The sequence below is a fragment of the Bactrocera latifrons genome, unplaced genomic scaffold (assembly GCF_001853355.1).
Source record: "Bactrocera latifrons isolate USDA-ARS-PBARC rearing strain unplaced genomic scaffold, ASM185335v1 scaffold_86, whole genome shotgun sequence".
Classification (NCBI taxonomy): Eukaryota; Metazoa; Arthropoda; class Insecta; order Diptera; family Tephritidae; genus Bactrocera; species Bactrocera latifrons.
In genome coordinates, this window is record NW_017537556.1 from 509,418 (window position 1) to 524,364 (window position 14,947).

Consider the following 14,947-nt stretch of genomic DNA (forward strand, 5'->3'; position numbering starts at 1 on the left):
AGTATGCCATATTTCAAAGGGCGCGTATCTCTTCCTGTCTAAATAAATGCGATTTTATTTATTTTCACAAAAAATAACATTTAACCTCAAGTATGTGAAAAATATATGTATATATATTTGAATGTATTGTAAATCCAAAACCTAGTAGAATTATAAAATTATTAGACGGTTGAGTCTTTTATATTGATTTCGGTTTGGGCTGTCTCGGCTGCAAGCGTACACGGAAGCCCTCTTCACGTTTCAATATGATATCGGCTTGTAGCTTGAAATCGGCCTCGGTCAAATCCGAATAGACGCGATAGTTTCGCAGAATGGTCGATAGGAGTATTTTCAGCTTAAGCATGGCGTATTTACGGCCTAAAACAACAACAAAGTAACATGCATGTAAAAATAATCTGCAAAATATAGAAAATTTGCACCTACCAACACAACTCCGCGGTCCCGCTGAGAACGGCACAAAGGCATAGTAATGTCTATTGGCTTGACGTTCGGGCAAAAAGTTATCGGGATTAAATATATTTGGATTCTCATAGACCTTTGGATTGCGATGCAATTTGACTGTAGCCACTGTAACGGTGGCACCACGTGGTATAACATATGGTCCAGATGCCAATTTTAAGTCTTCCCGTAGTTCACGTGCTATCAACGGCACCGGCGGATACATGCGTAACGTCTCCATAAGACAACGTTCCATATATTTCATTTCTAAGGTATCCTGAAATGTGGCTGGCCTATCTGAGTCACCGAATATTTCATCCAATTCGGCAATGACGCGATCCTGTATACCCTGATGTATGCCCATCAACGAGAGAAAGAATGATGAACCAGCTGCGGTGGTATCGTGTCCCTCAAACATAATCGTATCGACCTGTTCTTTGATCTCAGTATCGTTGAGTAAAGCACCATTTTGTGCGCTCTCCAACAACAGATCGAGAAAGGCCAAACGTTTTTTCTCGCCCACATCATTCTCCTCGACATCTAGATCATCTTTCAAACCCTCCGCTTGACCAAACGACAGACCTTCAACGGATGTTTCTTTTGTGTTTTTTAGGTTCTCATCTTTTGTTGCTGCCTTTGGTGTGGGTGGTGGTGTAATTTTTTTAGCTGTCGCTTCTTGTTGGGCCAGTGAACCGCGTGTACCGTTAGCAAATGCGGCCTTCTTGTGTTTGATTACTTTCGTCGTGAGTCCGTGTATGATATTCAGCAATTTACCTTGCTCGTGATAATATCTGGAGAGCGTGAAAATGAATTCATTTCGTAGCAGTATACTGCGAGAGCGCAAATGTAGTATATCGCACATTTTCATAACGGCCAAAGCGTACTCATAGCCGGATTTGTCTTGGGTTTTCTTCGAAACACCCATTGCCGTCTCTGCAATTGGTTTTTAAAAGAATAGAAAGTTAAACATTTTGAGTAAAAAGATTAGATATTACATAGAAGCTCAGAATTTCAATTAATCAATGAATGATTCTTTCTCTATCTAAAATATGTTACATATGTATGTCTAAGAACGATCTCTTTCTGTTGAACATACGTAGTCAAGTGTGTGGGGTCTTGTTAGGGTTAAATGCAACAAAGCTTCTGCAAAAAACTCTCTAAAACCACCTGAATAGGTATGTAAGTGAAGTGAGGCCCTAATCACGTGATCTTATTTAATTTGCAAGGTTTTAGGTTTCAGAGCATACTCAGAAGTCAATATTGACATTTTATTTAAAAAACAAAATTTGGCAACATGAGAGAGTTTGAGACGTTTTGTTACGATTAAATGCAACAATGCTTTTGCGAAAATCTTTCTTCAGAGGATTTTAAAACCTAAATATGTGGTTAGAAATAGTCTCTAATTGCACGACTTTATTAAATTGGCAAGGTTTGGTACCTTAGCCTATCAGCAGTAATCGATATTCCTTCACAAAAACGCACATGGGTAGTTGGCACAGATTGTGGGGCCTCTCTTTTTGTGGATTGAGTAGAGCACACTTAAATTCCAAACGTGGATGAATGCTCCTTATCAATTCTTTGTTGCCGTATTTGAATAGCGCGGCCGGCAATCCCTCGGTCACCGCCGCTTTTCTGATCTTCAGAGAGGTAATTGCTAATCGAACTTCTTCAAAGTTCGGCAAAGGAACGTCCACTCCATCGTCATAGATCGATGGTTCGGGGTCACCATCTTCTGGTGTTATGTTTTCATTGCTATTCAGCAGGTTGGAGAAGTGTTGCCTTTATTATTTCAGTATGCTGTTACTTGATCACCTCTGGAGGTTCTACAAGCCGCCGCATCTTTTCATAGAATCTTCGAGCATTAGCCCTGTCACCCAGCTTGTCTACCTCTTCGTATACACGCATTTCGGGTTATCTCGTTTTTTGTCTGCAAATGCGTCTCGTTTCCCTCTTCAACTCTCGGTCATCGTACCATCCTACCAGCCTTTTTTTCGAAAACCAATTGTTTCGCTTGCAGCTGTACGTAATGAGCTCGAAATGCCGTCCCAGAGTTCCCTTATAACAAGAGCTGAAGATTGCTCTCAGAGAGCTGGAGTGCAAGTCGAGTAGAAAATCGTTCGGTTGTCTGTTGTGATTGCAGCTTCTCGACATCGAACCTTCCTTGTGTTTGTTGACGTGCGTTTTTTGCTGCACAGAGATAGTGGTCCGAGTCGATGTTAGGACCTCGAAGCGCACGCACGTCTTAAACACTGGAGACGTGTCTTCCGTCTATCACAATATGATCGATCTGGTTGGTGGCTTTGTGATCCAGAGACAGGTAGCTTGATGAACTTTTTAAAACAGGAATCTAGTACTAGAGATAACCATATTTCGGGCTCCGGCAAATCGATCAGCCTCAGCCTATTTGGAGATGTTTCACAATAGAAGCTGAATTTACCGATAGTCGTTACAAAAACACCTTCTTTGCCCACCCTAGCGTTAAAGTTACCAAGTACGATTTTGACATCGTTGTGGGGGCAGCTCTCATACATATATAGGTGCGCTCCAAGCGCTGGGCAACGACACCTTCCCAATTAAGGAACCGGACATTCCAGGTGTATGCCTTTAAATCGTAATCCTAAATGCGTTTACCATGTCGTCATCAAAAGGGGGGTATCTCGTCCGAGGCTGTTGTTTAGATTTCAATGGGGGCGTTTTCAGCGTGGCGCGCCCCAAACCCATTAAAAACCCTGGGGGGGGGGGTATGGTTCGCTTTCTCACTTTAGCTCGCCTTCAAACGGATGTTTGTTGGCTGCCCAAAGGATACTTGGTCTAAGACCGGAAGTCGTGAGCTGCTTGAGCTATAAGTAACAGAATCGTTTTTGGCCACTCCCACTTGTGTGAACTTCTACACATGAGACCATCATCCTGTCTAATTTTATTATTATTACATTTTTTGCAATATTTGACCATGCTTTGGAAAGTTTCTTATCTTTCTCAGTATATGTCTTTTATTTGAAGCGTAAACAACAATATTTTTACCACACTTGAAAATGTCGAATTTCGTGCCCTTATACACATCTAGATGTGTATAAGAGACAGCGTCAGTATAAGTTTTTTATTTGAAGCGTAAACAATAATAATTTACCTTCACTTAAATATCTTGAACTTTGTGCCTTAAAACGTGGTTTTGCGGAGAGTTTTTCATATTTTAATACGCAGAAAATCTCATCCATAGTAATTGTATTTTGAGGGAAGTTAAGGGCTCTAGCTGTGTGGTGATTTTGGCTTGGAAGACGAAACATGTCCTGGGTGGTCAAAACAATTTGAAAATCAGGAAAGAGAGACATTACTCGAGATAAGGTTGCTGCCAAACACCACAAGTGCTCACAGAACTTTTGGGAGTTGCCAAGCTGCCATTACAAGACATTAAAAAACATTTAAAAGCAGCTGGGTACAAGCGAAAGCAAGAAAATTGGGTGCCATATGTATTGGAGTCAAGAGACCTTGAAAGACGATTTTGCATGTCAGAAATGCAGCATGGGCGCTACATACGTCGTTTTGCAAGGGATTGTGACTGGAAATGATTAATGGTTTTCACAACGCTAAACGCAACAATTCATATGTGAAACCTTGCCAACCTGCCAAATCAGCGTCAAAGCCGAATATCCAGTAATGCGAAGCAGCGGACCCCCTTGAATACTCCAGGTCCCCCTCTCTCTTTGACTGCATACAACTTCCGGGTAATAACTATTACGCAACACATAAGATCACGTCTGTCTCAAAGAATGAGCATGAATGCTCTCTGACCTCAAGTGCAATAATTACCGTTTAATTGATTCGCGTCACATGCGGTACATGCACAATGCATGCACCGTTATATTTATGTAAACAAATTTATAATCGCACCGCAATAGCCCTCAGCAAAAGCTTGTGGCAGCGAAAAGGTCCAACAACAAAGCTAGTCGCAATCAGTTTAAATTTTTAATTACAACAAATACGGCAAACAGACAGACTCGCTGAACATGGAAAATTTTGCCAAAAAGTTGCAATTTTTCCAAATAATAACATATCTACTTGAGTTTGTGTGTGTGTGTGTGTGTGTGAGTGTGTAAGAAACCGGTCATTAAACTATCTGCATCGTCGATTATCCAATTCAATTGAAGAAAAGCTCGAAGAAAGTGCTGGCAAAAGGAAAACAAACCGTCGCAACTCCCCAACTTACATAACAGCAGCGCGGTATGATCGTGCTTTGCGGTATCAGCGGCGGGGAGCGGCAAAGCTCTACGCTTTGCATGCTTCGATTACTCCAGCGATCATCAGGTGTTCGTCGTCGCTCAACGCCCAAATGGCAAGCAAGCAAAGCAAATAGTAATGGGAAATAATGCTGGGTGACGCCAAGCTATGCTTTGCCATGCGCTGCCGCGGAAAGTTAAACCGTTGTCTTAGCAAAACATGCGCTGGCCAGTTGGCGGTTTGCCGGAGCGTCAAGTTGTCCAATTGACGGTTGCAGCGACCTACTGACGCACTCATGCTCGTAACAACCGGTCAGCTGTGCAGCGATGCACACAATGACGAAGAAAATTCGCAATTTTTTTTTTTGCATTTAAAGTGCAAGTTGAACGAAGTGTGTGTGTGTTTGTGAAAATGTGAGATAAAAAAATGGGTAAATAAAACGATGTATTACATGTTTTTTTTTGTAATCAATGTTGGCGTGTGAATTTCATATTATTTTGATTTACTTAAAATGAGCGAATTTCCTCGTTGCTACCTTTTTCTGCATTACTGTGTGTTATAACACTTTTCGAACTTAATTTATTAAATAATTACTAATTTGCATTGTTATATGACTTTAATGTAATCTTCGATATTACAACTGCTTGTATGAGTTTTAGACTATAGTATGTAATACGCCCCTTCACAGGAGTATTTATTACAGTACAGTACAGTAAAGTAGGATATAAAAAGATCTATGAATTAGCAAAAGTAACTATCTATAATTTGCTTGCACAGGAGTTTCATTTTCATTTCCGCCAGTTCGGTTTGATGTCTGAAGATATGAGCTCTCAAGTGTTTAAGCCTTGATCTTCCAAACGCGGCAAAGTCAAGAAGGAAGTGCTGAGTTGTTTCCACCTCGCTTTCTTCCATAAAACTCGCGCAGAAGGCGTGTGATAAGATAACCAGCCAGGCAATGGCCTGTTAAAACTCCAACAACTACGACGATGCTAGCGTTACTGTGGGCAAATCGATCTATTTACTGCTAGCGGTTGTAGGGTGCATTTTCTTGTTAACTCATCAGCTTTACAATTGCTTGCGATACCACTGTGGCCTGGCACTCATATCAGTCTTATCAAAATTGCAATTGATAGCGAAGTGCTTTGACTGTTTACTTCTCTGATGGAGGCAGTAAATTTACTGATACTTTAAGGGCTGCAATCACGGCTTGGAAAACACTGCAATAGTCAGGTAGTCTGAGGCTGGAGTTGATAGACAGCTTCTGACAGTAAACCCTTCCCTTCAAACTTTACCCAAAGCCTTGACCAATCTGTAAAGAAGCTCACTATCCCTCTCCTCCAACAGCATTTTCTCACGATTAAGTGGGCAGAGAAAGTGCCGCCAGAGTTCGGTTTGGCGATTCCATGATCCAAGTAATCCTGTATGAAGTTAAATTGTGTGATTATTTCCGTGTGTTCAGACACGTGTTCTTTTAGACCTTCAGATATTCTGAGGTTTCGTCAACAAACAAAATTGTCGCCATTGGCGTGAGTCAAATTCTCGTGTGGTTCAGGAAACGCCAGTGCATCCGCGAAAACTGATCGTTTGGTGCGTATTATGGCATGGCGGAAGAAATGCCGTTATATACATATATTTTCAAATTTTCGAAATTTTGGAAGATTTAAAATTACTGAAATCTTGTACTTTTTTAAGAACTAGCTTTAAATTGAGAGATTTCAGAGTCTTTTTTTCGACAAGATATTTTCAAGTTTAAAAAAAGAACGAAGTAGATGGGTCTGGGGGTGAGCTAAGTTAAAAAAAAATTATCTCCTGTCAGCACAAAAAAAAAAAAAAAAAAGAACTCAATGAGTTGGGAGCTCATGTGATTGTTGACAGTTCACATTCAAGGAAGTGAATGACTTCGTTTATCTAGGATCCAGCATAAGCACTAAAAACGACGTCAGTCATGTAACAAAATCAAAAAATCAATCAAATTCACGTTCTATAAACCCGTCCTGATTTGTATTGTTGTATTGCGGAAGCATACCACAGAGCGATTAGCTTTCTTTAAGAACGTCCGGTGAAATTTGTAGAGTGCGTTTAAAATACAGCGGCTGCGCTAGTTTAACCATTTTGCCCGAATGGAAGAAAAATGTACGATTCGATATCCGCCGATGACGGTTGAAGACACGGAGGATCCAAACAGATGTCAGGATTAAGTTGTAACAGTACCCTCGAAAAGTGAAATCTGCAACTGGCATCGTTGTGCGTAATGCAGAGGCGACTGGTGAAGAATTGTCGACGCGGCCACGACTGACAGCCGGTTATAGTGCCAATATGAAGATGAAGTCCACACAACGTCCTCCTAATTACAGTCCCGTTCGATAGCATATGAGTTTTCATACAAGGCGAAGGCAAGAAAAAATATCTCCTGTCATCAAACAAACAGTCATCGTATTCGCGGCTTGGCACTCACGTCACTGTTGCCGGTCATATCTTCGAGGTCGTAAATAATCTCGTATATCTTGGAAGCAGTATTAACAGCAACAACAAAGTCAGCTTCGAAATCCAACATGGTATAACTCTTGCCAATAGGTGCTACTTCGCACTTAGTAGGCAATTGAGAGTTAAAGTCCTCTCTCGACAAATAAAGACCAAATTCTACAAAGCAGTCATCATCCCCGTACTGTTATATGGTGCGGAGGCATGGACGATGACAACATCTGATTAGTCGAAGCTACGAGTTTACGAGAGAAAGGTTCTGCGGAAGATTTATGGCATGGAATATTATAATACATTGACATAAGTAGTTCAGAGAATTAGGAGATAGCGGCTCTGAGAGTATGCGACGCAATACCCGAATACCCGCCGGGGAATCAGATGAAGAGGAAGACCACCACTCCGTTGGAAAGAGCGAATGGAGAGGAACCTGTATACACTGACTGAAATCTCCAATTGGTTCCAAATAGGAAAACGGAAGAACGACTCGACAGTCGGCTGTTGTAAACTCGGCTATATCCGCGCAAGCGGTGTCTACGCCAATAAAGCAGAAGAAGTCTCTACCCTTAATTAGTAATAAAATATGTATGGGTTCTATCTTGAGTTTTGTGGACATATGTAGTGATTTTTTAATGGAAAGAAGTGTTCAATAAATATTTGCGCAAAAACAAAGTTCGAAGCACTGTAAGAAAGAAGCAGGCAGATCAATATGCTTAATTGCTCATACGCAAAGCAAAAACTGCATAGAAAACTATACAAAAAACGTCATTAAGAAAATGTAATGTGCGCGCACAAATAACTCCACTGTGCGTGAGAGAGTAAGAGAGTAAGAGTGCATTACATAACAATACATGGTTTTGCGCAGCGTTTGTACTAATATGGCCTTTTTCCTGCCAGCGGCAGCACGCATGCCACATGCAGACACCCATAAGATACGCTTTCATGCCAAATGCAGCCTGCATACCAACCAGTTTTGGTTTCTTTCCTATAACCAATTTTTCTTTGTGCTATTTTCTCTTTTCATTCGTCTACAGCGCTGCCAGCGTCAGGCGACGCGACGCCAAAGCCATCAGCGTACAATGTACCATACATACTAGTGCATTGAAGATATGCAATTCTTGCAACATTGCTAGATACTTGTATGTATGTATGTGATAATTTGGGCGCGTAGCGATGTTTGAGTGGCATATGATCGGCTCTTGACTGCTGTCAATCAAATTCGTTACGTCAGACGGCCGCTGTTCCTGCGAAAAGTCAGAATTTATCTCTTCTAAGGATGACTTCCAAGGCTATATTTACATATTGGCCGCACAGATGACTGATAACTGCTGCGTTACGCGTGCGGTATAAATTCCTTGGGATTATTAGAGTTTTCTTCTTTGAATTTATATACATATGTGCAAAATTCTATTAACAGTGAAGGGCTAACTACATCGCTTGCATTTTGATGAGAACCTCTGGTGTGTCATAAACTTGTTGCTAGGTGTTTCTATTAGCAATCAAGGGCTAAGTACAACTTCTGCATTCTGATGAGGACTTGAGGTGCGTCATACACGTAGTGCTAGATATTTAAAGGCGCGTTGAAATGGAAATGTGAACTGATAAGGTGAGGTTACTAGAGGGCATTCAACTTGTTGTAATTGTTAATAGGGAACCGGCACTTGTGGGAACTGTGCTTTGGAGACAATGTAAATCACACAGAGTTCATTGCATTTAGCTCAGTACAAAGTAAGAAAAATTTTCGTAAGAGCGAATCGGTATAAAATATATTATATGGCGATCTTTAGTCGATGGATGCAACATTCTAATGATCTGTTTATTGAATTTGATCAATTTGCGGGAAGATGTGATTCCGTCTAACTTTCAAGAATTTAAGATTATACTTCTGGAAGTCGAAGTTTAACACCTCGTTCTTGAAGCCTTCTCAAATCAAATCTATATAAAAGAAATTGGCTAGCGCTATACTGTAGGCTATAGAGTATACTTCGTGCGGTCCGAAACTTTTTTGGCGGCATTAGCTGTGATCACATGATTTGCTAGCAATAATATGTATATGTACTATGTCTTCCAAAAGGTGCCGACTCTCAATGTAAAATTTTTTGAACAAAAATAAGGGACCCCCGCAATAATTTAACAATTCAAGAGTCTTATAGTTAGTACTAGCTATCACTTTGTTTACAGTAACTAGCTTTTAAAACCTCAAAAGCAGAATTTGAGGGTCAACATGTAGAAGACAGCTAGTAAAGTATTTTATTGAGTATCTGCCATTAAATACTTAAGATATCACAGTTTGACCGTTGATACTTAATATAGCAAAAGTCCCACAAATTGCACCCCCAATACATCAGAATTCGGATTGATCAAAATGATGTCGTTAGTTCTTCAACAGCTTGCTAGTAATGTTGAAAAGTTGATTTAACGATTTAAGCATGGAACTATACTACTTTCTTGTGCTCTGTCCTTAACCTGCTTGGAAAGTTTTCGGGACCAAAAATAAGTATACCACACTTTAGTTCGTTTCGTTTTTGTTTTCACGGGACATTCTTTATGAATGAAACATATCGGGATCCCGAAAATTCGGGATTCCGAATCCCGAAATTTTTGGTTAAGAATGTTCCCGAGTTTTGGCATCAAGTCTAGACTCGGTGTTTCGAATTTTTTTGTTAAGAATGCTCTCGAAAATTCGAGATTCGTAATCGTTTTTTCGGAATCTCGAAATTTTGCGTAAATGGGTTCGTTTTTTCGAAATCCCGAAATTTGTCGTTGAGAATTTCCCCGAAAATTCGAGACCAATTCGGGATTGGGAATCGTTTTTTTTTCGGAATTTGGAAATTTTTCATTAAGAATGTTCTGTGAAAACAATTTTCGGGGTCAACCAAGTTACTTGTTCTCATTTTCTCTCTAATAATATTAAAATACGCGCTTATAATTTATCTACAATTTTCCAGGCCAAATATGTCAGTAGGTGGGGAAAAACTACTTGAACTCACGTCAGCGCCAAATAACCGCCTCCACCTAATTTCGCGCTGCATATGCCGGTGTCAGCGGTTTGCATTGGCATTTTGACAATTTTCGCTTGTGCGAAGGCAAATGCGCCAATGTGCGCTTACGAGCGCAATTTCCAACTGCTTTTAACCTGCGTACGCTCGTAAATTTTTGTCATCCATTGAATAATTGCAATGTCATTAACATATTTTTTTAATTGCACTTTTTGCATTTGGACGTTTGTAATAGCTTTTATATAAGGCAATAATGGACGTTTGAATGATTCAATAATAGTGGGCGCATTGGTTAAGACCGCAGGCGTAATAGTGAGGTTAGGTTTGCAAACAAAAAAAAAAAAAAAAAAAATTGGAAAGACTTAGGTAAGTGTGTTGTTGTTGTGTTAAACCCAACAAGAAACGGTATATATCATAACTTATCAATAACCTATTTATAACCTGAGTTTCTCAGGAAACTGTTGAAAAACTAACATTTTCTCGATTTATAACCTCTTTATAACCTATTCATAAATTATCCATAACCTATTGATAACCGATTCATAACCTCAAAGAGAAACAAAATTAAAAACGCCACACTCGAAGGTTTTAGACCCGATCCCTCACACGGATATTTCGAAAAAATTCTTTGAAACATTTCTAAAGCCGAATAGTTCTTCTTTCAATAAATTTTCGGTTTTATCTTCACGGTAGTCCAATTGACAATGTTTTTGTTCCATGTGAATTTGGTAATATCATTCTTATTCAGTTTGAGAGCAGAGGATCTACTATTAGTGATTAACTACAAAGCTCTTTAAAAAATAATATTTTCCTCCGAAACCGGTCGGTTTAGCTCCACTTCTCGAAAAATTACCTCTCAATTAAAATCGTAATGCAATTCTTTCGAGTGGTTTAAAAAATAGACACCTCAATTTGCTTGCATTCTTCGTCATAATGCAGGGGGTACACAAGGCATTTGTCGAAGAGAAATTTCCATGAAAATAAGTTAACTAAGTGTACCGACAGCTCCTTCATGTGACTGCAAGTCTATGAGTTAATAAATCTGATTTGAAAGGCTTTTCTTTACACTGAGCTATTTTTAACCGGCGCAGGTCACTTGTGAATGAATCCAGGCATTTAATAATGCGCTAAATATATTTGAATGTGAATAGAAACCTATTGAAGACGGTTGAACTAGTAGACTGTCTGCCAAGCTAGTGAAAACTTTGTGAAAGCTCGTGTAAAAAGTGTGGGAATATATTTTGATTGATAGATATTATAATACTGTAAGTTGGTGAGGAGGAAATATTACAGAATTGTTTGAGGTAATTGTTGAGTAGACCGATAAGTGAATAGACTGCTATATGCCTGAGATATTTACTAGAATACTTTTTCCAGAGAATGCAAGAAAGTAGTATGCCAAGCCCAGTGAAAAGGAGGCATTCCTCTTCTGCGAGGTCTGCGAAAATAAGTTGACATAATAAAAAAATACTTGAACAGACAAAATGAAAAAATTAAGCTGGCTTGGATCAGATGGGCTTCCGAATTCTAACTCCAAGATTTCATTGAAGCCAGATTCATAACAGAAATCAGGTTGATCGAAGTTGAGTTACTTCAATAATTCTTAGACAAAATTCACTCAATTTCAAAGCTCTCAAGAACCGAAAGTTGGGTTTTTACTTCTTAAGCTTCTAGTAACTGCTTTAATTTGCGCAAGACTTCGGATTTCGTTCCTTACTGTGCTTACTTTCTATATTATCTTTTCCCTAAGTTGGTACACATTGGTGTTGAAAAATTAAAGAGCCTAGTAGAGACTAGTTTGAAATCACTCAGAAGGCACCTCGTAATAACTGCATACACATACTTAGTACGCGCCGACATACTCACCAAGTAAGATCTCCACTGTCGCTTCGCTCATATAATCGTGACAATCAAATGTTTTTCCACCCTCGGCACGCAGTTTACGCACCACGAGCTGTGAGTTCTCGTTAAATAGATCAATGAAACTCTTCAGCACATTCAAATGAAATGTAGGAGCGATCAGCTTGCGGTGAGCGCGCCATTTCGCACCTGGTATGTGAAGAGATAAAAAAATATTATTAAAATASTTAAAATATTTAGTATTTATTTATTTTTTATGTAAAAGTACATGTTTTTTAACTGAGTTTAAAAAATATTTTTAAAAACTGCAAGGAACACATAAAGCTATGAGCGTGGTTTGGTCTAAAGTTACAGAGCTTTAGCTTGCTTCAGTTAGACTATAGTTACTACTCTCCCTGTTGTAAATACAATATATTTGGTCTCAGATATAAAGGGTGATCCATTTCGAGGTTTCCTAATTTTTTAAAGAAAAAACACTGTAACATCAAATTTAATGCGAAATGTTTATTATCATACGAAAGAACGTTATTTTTAAATAATTTTTGCAACATTAACTCTTTCAAATGTTGGCCGCGGGTACGTCTCATATGGTCCATCCGTTGTGTCTAATTTTCTGTGACTCGTTCGAGCATTTCGCCTTGTAACTCCAAGGTCCGAATCGTTTGTTTTGCTCCAAGGTCTGAGTCGAAAATTTAGCTGGAAAACGTCGGATCTTCTTGGTAAGGTCGAGAGGCTTCAATGCTGGGACAAGCAGCATTTTGTACGCTTTTAATTTAAGGTCTCGACGTGTACACTCTTAGCTACGGCTGCTATATTTTCTTCACCGCGTGCTGGATGTCACCTAATCGGTCGAATATAATCCGATAATGTATGCTGGGTCTCAAGATGGGTGAAGGTGTTGCGAATAGTACACTCAGTAGGGCGATTATGTCGACCATAGATTGAGCGAAGGGCCAACCGTCAACTAACAAATGGAAAGCTGTCGGTAAAGGGTCAGCATCCGTAACTTTTTCAACAGATTAGCGGATGGTTCCGTGAGAGAGTCTTGAGTCGGGAGTAGGTTACGTTTAGCGAAATAAAGTTCCACACTCCGACTTTTAATGCTTTCCCCTATCATAAAAAAGTCTCTAAGTACTTCGCAGCTCCTATATATCTAAGTAGAGTTCTAGATAAGGTCAGAGATATACAGACGCGGTATTCCAACGCTTCTCTGATACCCATTTCCGTGTACTTCTACATGTGTCATCGTTGCCAGTAAGTTATGAGCTGTGACTAACCCCGCAACCTTTCTGAAGTCTTTTCAGGACGATGTGAGTAGAAAGCTGGCGTGCTTTTCTCTCTTGCCTTTGATAAGGGCTATCTGGCATGCACCTAAGGTACTCCATTTAACCTTGATCCATCTATCAGCTCTTTCAAAAGTATTTTTTTATGACTTGGGTATTTAGTGAACTGGTTCAATAGTCAAGACGATGGCACTTTTGACAACTTCAACAGCTATCTATATATGTGCAACCGATTTCCGGCAGCTCCTCTCTGCCTGTAAAGACAAGTGGTTTACTTTCACCAAAATGTTTTGTTTGAAGAAATGTGTAGTCTTAAAAAACTGCCATTGGTTCTCTTAAATAAACCAAGTTGATTTCTTTGTGTTGAATGAAATAGATCTAGGACTGGGAATCTTACTTTATTAGTCACTTTTAGGCAACAGAAAGAGAGATCTCAAAAGTTTTGGTTACATTGAGGTACAGGATTTGCCCGGAAAGTACTAGGATTAATTTTTGGCAGCTCTGCATTGAGGAGGAAGGAGCCTATTTTGAAACTTTTTAACTCTGTCCTATTACTTTCTGGACAAAGCCTGTAGGTATTAAGTTGCGCAGCATCCCAAATTTGGTCCAGTTCTTAGTTTACACTTCGAAAGTTATTGAAACTTGGAACATGCGGATCCAAGCCTTCATGACAATACCGACATATACGTCAGTTGCGGTCTCGTTGATAAATTTTGTTTATTTATGAAAAATGTGCGTATGTGTGTTTATAACTCATCGCATATGCAACACAAATGTACGTATATGCTTATTCGAACAAATAGTCGCTGCTGATACACACACACACTCATAGATACATATACATACAGATGAGTGTATAATTCATAAAAACGCGGGCAACCCACGCATATTTTAGTATTTAGTGATGGTCATTGCAGCGTTTTTCAACAAATCTCGCCAAAGTGCCTGCCTATGCATGTGTGTGTGCGTTTGTATACATGTATATGTATTTGTATGTGTGAGTCGCACAAAATTACTATTTACGTACAAATTGTAAGCACGTTTACATACACACTAATGCAAATTTACCGTTGTTCTTGAGCGTGCGATGGCAGTTTTATGAATAGACGCAAACACACACACACACACATACCCATCCAAATACAGTTGTATAGTTGCCTAGGTGTGTGAGTCTGTGTTTAGCATTTGCACACACAACTTTCCCCATTTCCTCATGTGGCGAAGCGCTGCGCTTTTAATTTGTTGCCGCTTCGGCTTATTTATTAGGTTATTATGTTGTCAAATGGCCGACGACGCCGCCGACGCAACGTCACACATATTCGCCAAGTATTAATAATTTGACTTTTAATTTGTTTATTTTGCTGCAAAACCATAACGAGCGTAAAAACAGAGCATTAAAATTTTGCTAGAAAAAAAAAATTGAAAAAAAAATTTGTAATAAAAATTAAAAATTTGCCGGAATATTTTGGCACACAAAATAATTGTTTAAGTGATTTACGCGGCGCCAAAAACGCGTAAATCTATTTAGAGCAAATTTAAGAATTTCGTGCTGAGGTGAACCACCTGCGTGCAGAAGAAGCTCCGCAATATGAAAGTGAGATTGCTTACGCATGAGAGCTTGCAGCTTGCTTGTGTGCGAAAGTGAAATTTGGAAATAGCCATTTTTGGAACAAA

The 14,947-nt window shown here is 39.4% G+C and overlaps 1 protein-coding gene across 1 annotated transcript in view; it reads right to left on the minus strand.

Annotated features, from left to right (window-relative positions):
- Window positions 1–91: 91 nt before the first annotated feature.
- LOC108977281 (cytochrome P450 4g15) overlaps window positions 92–14,947 on the minus strand; it is a 20,392-nt gene continuing 5,536 nt past the window's right edge. The window contains exons 3-5 of the mRNA XM_018946891.1: window positions 11,997–12,179; window positions 424–1,371; window positions 92–357 (exon numbers count right to left, since the gene is read on the minus strand). Coding sequence (XP_018802436.1) covers window positions 179–357; window positions 424–1,371; window positions 11,997–12,179 — 1,310 coding nt within the window. The 3' untranslated portion in view covers window positions 92–178. The remainder of the gene's footprint in view (window positions 358–423; window positions 1,372–11,996; window positions 12,180–14,947) is intronic.